Consider the following 6,997-nt stretch of genomic DNA (forward strand, 5'->3'; position numbering starts at 1 on the left):
TCACAAGACTGAGGTCTCCAGTTCCATTCTGGATCACCCTGATGTAGTAAGAGGAGGCCCTAAGACATAAACCTTGGTATCAGCGGCCCGGTATGAGGCCTGAGGCCTGAACTAAAGTAATGGTCAAGACTTTGCTAACATAAAGCAAAGTTAAGCTGTGAGCCAGAGTCAGGCCCTGCTCACAGAAGCTGGCAAGGAAAGGGCTGATGCTGCAAGAAGATATGTACCTAAAAGGTACTGAACATTCACATACTTGCACATTCCACACAGATAACAAAGAACAGGCTGGCCCATCCCAATGACAGGAGCAAAAGGGTACTATGATGGATAGAGTTGTTTTGATCGAACCAACATGTACAAGGTGAGAGGCGGCACCTTACTATGTAGAGGGTTTTTTCCTTGCTGCGTAGCGGGGTTGCACCTCAATACGTCAGGTGTGATGTGTAACTTGTTTGTATCTGTGTATAAGAACGCATCCCTGGGGCGGTGTCTTTGACCGGCCTAGGGGGCAGTGGAAAGTCCCACCACTGACTGAGCCGGATCCATTGCCAAGAGGCACATAGTAGTAGTATGCCCGGTAGACTAAGTACTCTACAGGGAACTGCAATCTGTGTCCGAGATCGCAATAAACCTGATCGACGTGACTTCGTACCTTACTAGACTCTGTGGTTATTGGGGGTTCTCGTCGGGTCTGCTGTGTCAGCTATCTGCAGAGCTGGGTCAGCACACAGAGGGAAAACACGCACACAGCCGAGTGATATCAACAAGGAGAAAGCAGAGCACCACACCGGTAGCACTCTGACAACAAACTTCTGACAACACCTGATATTGGACATTGGACTGCAACCTAAGGATTAATTCTGAAAGAACTCTTTGCAGCTCTAAAGCTCACCATCTCTACCATGAAACTGACTTAAGAACTCTATACATATCTAGTGTACGGTATAAAGATGTCGGTTTACTTCAGGGTGGAGGGAGGCATTGGGTCATTAATCGGGGCCACCTTCTGCCTGCAGACAGGCTCCCTGTCAGGCTGCAGCAGCTCCTGTCCCAGCCTTGGAGCAGAGGGAGCCCAGCTTGGGAGGCTGAGTAGGAGGTGGAGATTTTGACGGGATGTAACCCCAGGGTGCAGCCTGGAAGCTATTGGAACCGCTGTGCCCCCAAACCATTCAGCTGGGTTGGCATCTCCCCCTGCTCTCCTGGTGACACACAGCCAGCCCCTCCAGGCCCTGTTATCACCTAACACAACAGCAGGTGGTGCCACACACCCAGCTAAGTTACCTGAGTGCTTTACCTAAGCCACTCATGGACCAACAATGGAGGCACCAGCCAGTTTTCCAGCTCCTCAGACTTGCATCCCCACTGGATCATAAACCCAGAATTAGACCGTCTTGCACTGCACAGCGATCTGTACAGCGTAAACTCATTAATTAGCCTGCTCCCCCCTTGATGAGGGGAAGATCTGCACCAGCCTTTGCTAACAGAGCTAAGATTCCCAAACACCTCACTCAAAAACGCGCTGGTTAAGATAAAACATAAATCAGGTTTATTAACTACAGATGGACAGACGTTAAGTGATTATAAGAGATAACAAACAGATCAAAGCAGGTTACCTTGGAAATCAAACAAACTTGCAACCTAAGACTTGTACAGCCTAGATAGGATTTGAATCATCAATATCTCGCCTTAACTGATGATACAAACAAGTTTACAGATTCTTGAGGCGCAGGCTGCATCTGCTATGCAGTTGTGGGGGAATGAAGACAAGTGATGATGTCACTCCCCATCCTTTATAGTTTCTTCCAGCTTGCTGGAAAGTCTGTGCATGTGACCTGGAGGGGTCTTCCCGCATTGGCCAAACATTCTCCATTGTCTCCATACTCCCAATGAGGAGGCTTCCTTATACAGAATCCTGAGCCAGTGGCTTCGTCCCTGGATGAGTGTTCATGACAGCAATTAACACTGTCTGGCTACTCCTCTGACATACCTGAAAGGCTGGTTTTGGGTGTTTCCAGCCTCACATCACACTTTAATAACTCACACATAGCAGGATTTCATAGCTTCACATACAATGAGAGCGCATACAACCCCAGGGGATATCGATGTTTAGCAGATTAAGACTTTTAGAATGATACCTCACAGGGCATACTCTGTACAAAACATACCATAATTACATCACCATGGTAAATAGGAGGTGCTTTGGGGTGCAGAGTGTCACAGGGATGATCCAGAGATTGACAGGGGGTGGGAAGGAGAGGAGCAAGTGAGGGGAGGGGCTTTGAGGGGAAGAGGCAGAGCTGTGGCAGAACCTGGGGGAAGAGGCAGAGCACAGGGGCAGGGCCTGAGGCTTCCAGTTACCAGCAATTAGAAAGGGGGCAACCCTATGAGTTGTACATAGGCAGATTCCCCAATTTGTGACGCTGAAAACCACAGTAACTTCAGGAAAGGGTTTAAAGTCTCTTTTACTGGCCAGTCAGTGATTCAGGGAAAAGGGCCCAGTGCCGTGTCACCAGCCAGCTCTGCATAGAGCTCAGTCTGAGATCCAGAGAACCAAGAGAAAGCTTTAGGTCCCTTTATGAGGAAAGAGCTGGAGCAGCCTATCCTGAATCTGTTGGTTCCTCGCCCCATAGATGATGGGGTTTAGCATGGGGGGCAGCAGGAGGTACATGTTGGCCATGAGAATGTGGAAATGCAGGGGCACATTGTGCCCAAAACGGTGTGTGAGGAAGGAGAAGAGAGCTGGGATGTAAGAGGCTAAGATGACACAGAGGTGGGAGCCGCAGGTCCCAAAAGTCTTGAGCCGGGCGTCCTTTGTTGGGAGGCTGAAGATGGCCCTGAGGATCTGGGTATAGGACATGGTGATAAAAAACACATCCAGACTGATCACCAAGAATGCCACAGAGAGGCTGTAGTAACTACTGAGGCTGATGTCGGCGCAGGCCAGCTTCACCACAGCTATGTGCTCACAGTACGTGTGGGGAATGATGTTGGTTCTGCAATATGGCCACCTCCTCGCCAGGAAGGGATGGGGCAGTATGAGCATGATGCCGCGCAGCACCATAGCCAGGCCAATTTTGGCCACCATGGGGTTTGTCAGGATGGTGGAATGTCTCAGAGGATCACAGATGGCCACGTAGCGATCAAAAGCCATGGCCACGAGGATCCCAGACTGCATTGCAGTGAAGCTGAGAATGAAGTACATCTGGGTGAGGCATGCAGTGAAATTGATCTCTCTGGAATTGAACCAGAAGATGCTCAGCATTTTGGGTAGGATGGATGTAGACAGGACCAGGTCAGTGATGGCCAGCATGCAGAGGAAATAGTACATGGGCACATGGAGGCTCGGCTCTGTCTTTACGACGAACAGGATGGTGAAGTTCCCCAAGATGGCTATGGCGTACATGGTGCAGAAGGGGATGGAGATCCAGACATGGGCTGCCTCCAGGCCAGGAATACCCAGCAGGATGAAGGTGGAGGGGTTGGTGAAATCGCTTTGGGGTGCCGAGTGTCACGGGGATGATCCAGAGATTGACAGGGAGTGGGAAGGAGAGGAGCGAGTGAGGGGAGGGGCTTTGAGGGGAAGAGGCAGAGCAGGGGTGGAACCTGGGGGAAGAGGCAGGGCACAGGGGCAGGGCCTGAGGCTTCCAGTTACCAGCAATTAGAAAGGGGGCAACGCTATGAGTTGTACATAGACAGATTCCCCAGTTTGTCACACTGACACAGCACAGTAAGGTCAGGAAAGGATTTAATGTTTCCTTGACTGGCTAGTCAGTGGTTCAGGGAAGAGGGCCCAGCACCATGTCACCAGACAGCTCTGCATAGAGCTCGGTCTGAGATCCAGAGAACCAGGAGAAAACTTTAGGTCCATTTATGAGTAAAGGGCTGGAGCATCCTATCCCGGATCTGTTGGTTCCTCGCCCCATAGATGATGGGGTTTAGCATGGGGGGCACCAGGAGGTACATGTTGGCCATGAGAATGTGGAAATGCAGGGGCACATTGTGCCCAAAACGGTGTGTGAGGAAGGAGAAGAGAGCTGGGATGTAAGAGGCTAAGATGACACAGAGGTGGGAGCCGCAGGTCCCAAAAGTCTTGAGCCGGGCGTCCTTTGTTGGGAGTCTGAAGATGGCCCTGAGGATCTGGGTATAGGACACAGCGATAAAAAACACATCCGGAGCGGTCACGAATAATGCCACAGAGAGGCTGTAGTAACTACTGACACTGATGTCGGTGCAGGCCAGCTTCACCACAGCTATGTGCTCGCAGTACGTGTGGGGAATGATGTTGGTTCTGCAATATGGCCACCTCCTTGCCAGGAAGGGATGGGGCAGTATGAGCATGATGCCGCGCAGCACCACGGCCAGGCCAATTTTGGCCACCATGGGGTTTGTCAGGATGGTGGAATGTCTCAGGGGATCGCAGATGGCCACGTAGCGATCAAAAGCCATGGCAACAAGGATCCCAGACTGCATTGTAGAGAAGCTGAGAATGAAGTACAGCTGGGTGAGGCAGGCACTGAAATTGATCTCCCTGGAATTGAACCAGAAGATGCTCAGCATTTTGGGCACGATGGATGTAGACCGGACCAGGTCGGTGATGGCCAGCATGCAGAGGAAATAGTACATGGGCCCATGGAGGCTCGGCTCTGTCTTTACGATGAACAGGATGGTGAAGTTCCCCAAGAGGGCAATGGCGTACATGGTGCAGAAGGGGATGGAGATCCAGACATGGGCTGCCTCCAGGCCAGGAATACCCAGCAGGATGAAGGTGGAGGGGTTGGTGAAATCGCTTGAGTTGGAATCTGACATGGAGTAGGGGAGAAGGTGTCCAACGTTGCGGCAGTACAGCGTCTCCTGCATGTACCATACGTTCCCCTGATTTCCTGTATGTGCCCAGGGTCTTGGGTGATGGTCGCAGGACAAACACCTGGATGGAGAGAAAATGTTAATAGCTTTTTATGGAAAAGTTTTGTTACCAAAGTGCCAGGGTAGACATCGTAGTTGATTTCATCACTTTAACTGGTGTCTGGAAGGCACCCCACAATGCCCATCCTAATCACTGTGGTCAGGACTTTCAACTCTTCCCCCTTTAAAGGCCCAGGAATATTGATATTCCCCTTCCTGTTTGCTCGGCGTGGAGTGTTCACATCACATCTTCCCAGGTGGCCATTGTGGCTCCTTGCAGCAAATGGTCTCCTGCTTGGACCACTGTGGAACTGCTGGATCTGCTCAGTATTTGGGGAGAGGAGGCTGAGGAGTCTCAGCTGTGCTCCAGCTGTAGGAATTTCAATACCTCTGGGCAGATTTCTTGCAGCTTGCGGGAAAAGGGCTATGATTGGGACAAGCTGCAGTGCAGAGCAAAGGGGAAAGAGCTGAGGCCTGCGTACCAGAAGGCAAGGTAGGCAAAAGGTGACTCTGGTGCTGCTCCCCAGACCTGCCATTTTTATAAGGAGTTTGATGATATCCTTGGCTGCGACCCCACTTCCACCACCAAGAGCCCCGTGAATACTTCGGTGGGGCTGGAGCTGACAGAAACTGGACCTAAACCAAAGGAGGAAGTCATTGATGAAGAGGTGGGGACATTAGAAGATGTGGTGCCCATGATGGGGTTGCCCAGTGCTGCCCGTGTACTTAACAATAATGCTTCTGTTTATTGTTACTTGTGCTTCACCAGATATATCCTTGAAAGGAGGCAGCCCCTCCACTCCAGCCGAGTGTCTCTGCCAGATAAGAAAGTGCCCAAGACGGAACAAGGAAGATATGTTCTGGAAGGTGCTGCAGTACTCTGCTGCAGACGACAAGCAGGAAAGAAAAGAAAATGAGCATACGCTAGAGATGCAATGGAGATGCTGATAAAAGTTTTGGAGTGGCAAACCAACATGCTGCAGTCTCTCCTGATGCGCCAGACTGAGCCATCTGTCACCCCTCTGCAGTTGGGGAAATCCATTTCTGCAAAGCCATCTACAATGTCATGCACGTTGCCAAGAGTCACGGTCTTGCGCAGCAGGATGTGATTAATGGCCCAGCACACTTGCGTTAACGCAGCCCTAATGGTCAACTTTCCAACTCCAAACTGATTTGTGACTGATCAGTAGCAGCCTGGAGTCACCAGCTTCCACAATGTGATCGCCATGCACTTCTCCACCGACAGCACAGGTCTCCTTTGGGTGTCCATGCACCATAAGGCTGGGATGAGCTCAGTACCCAATTCCAGGAAGGTGGCTTTCCACATCCAAAAGTTCTGCAGCCACTGCTCGTCTTCCCAGACCTGCATAACCATGCGATTCCACTAGTTTCCTGAGCCCAAAAGCAACATTCCACCATGCTCACCCATTCTGTGAATGCCAAAAGCAATCTAATGCTGCTGTTATCCATGTCAAACACCACGCCAGGCAACTGTGACTCCCGTTGCCTTCACAACTTCAAAACTTATTCCACAGCCATTCATGATGTGCTACTGACAGCTGGCAGAGCAGTGCCAGATCCATTCCTGCAGATGGAGGTGCCGAGCTAAGCAGAAAACAAGGGACATTGAAAAATGCCGTGAACTGGAGACGGAAACACATGGAATGCTGGGATGGAAAACAATGCATCATGGGACATTGAGCCCAGAGCCATGATGTACCGTTATCCGCTCTGCCTTCCCACAACACCTATGTGCACAAGATGCAGAACTGAATTGTGTGATAGCTACCCACAGTGCATTGCTCTCACTGTCGCTGTGACTGCCCCACGTGTGGACACGCTACGCCGAAAGAGAAAGACAATGTGAACGTGCTTTTTTTGGTCGTTTTTCAAACTTTCAGAAAAAAAATCTGCCAGTGTACATGGAGCCTTAGTGCAATGAAAGCCAGGCTACAGAGCCATGCTGTAGGGAGTCTCCCATTCACCTAGTTACTGAAAATCTGACAATGGGGAAAAAATCTTTGCCAAGACATGTGCCGGGGGAAACATTCCAACTAGAACACACCTCAGGGAAAAGGCTATGAGAAGGGTGGGG

General features: G+C 50.7%; 2 protein-coding genes across 2 annotated transcripts; both read right to left on the minus strand.

The window, feature by feature from the left end:
- Nucleotides 1-2,563: 2,563 nt before the first annotated feature.
- On the minus strand, nucleotides 2,564-3,490 carry LOC120394900 (olfactory receptor 52R1-like). Its single transcript, XM_039519131.1, has one exon. The coding sequence runs from the start codon at nucleotides 3,401-3,403 to the stop codon at nucleotides 2,564-2,566; it is 840 nt and encodes a 279-aa protein (XP_039375065.1). The 5' UTR covers nucleotides 3,404-3,490.
- Nucleotides 3,491-3,858: 368 nt separating this feature from the next.
- Nucleotides 3,859-4,806, minus strand: LOC120371081 (olfactory receptor 52R1-like). Its single transcript, XM_039486575.1, has one exon. The coding sequence runs from the start codon at nucleotides 4,804-4,806 to the stop codon at nucleotides 3,859-3,861; it is 948 nt and encodes a 315-aa protein (XP_039342509.1).
- Nucleotides 4,807-6,997: the final 2,191 nt, after the last annotated feature.

The sequence above is a fragment of the Mauremys reevesii genome, linkage group 1 (genome assembly GCF_016161935.1).
Source record: "Mauremys reevesii isolate NIE-2019 linkage group 1, ASM1616193v1, whole genome shotgun sequence".
Lineage (NCBI taxonomy): Eukaryota > Metazoa > Chordata > Testudines > Geoemydidae > Mauremys > Mauremys reevesii.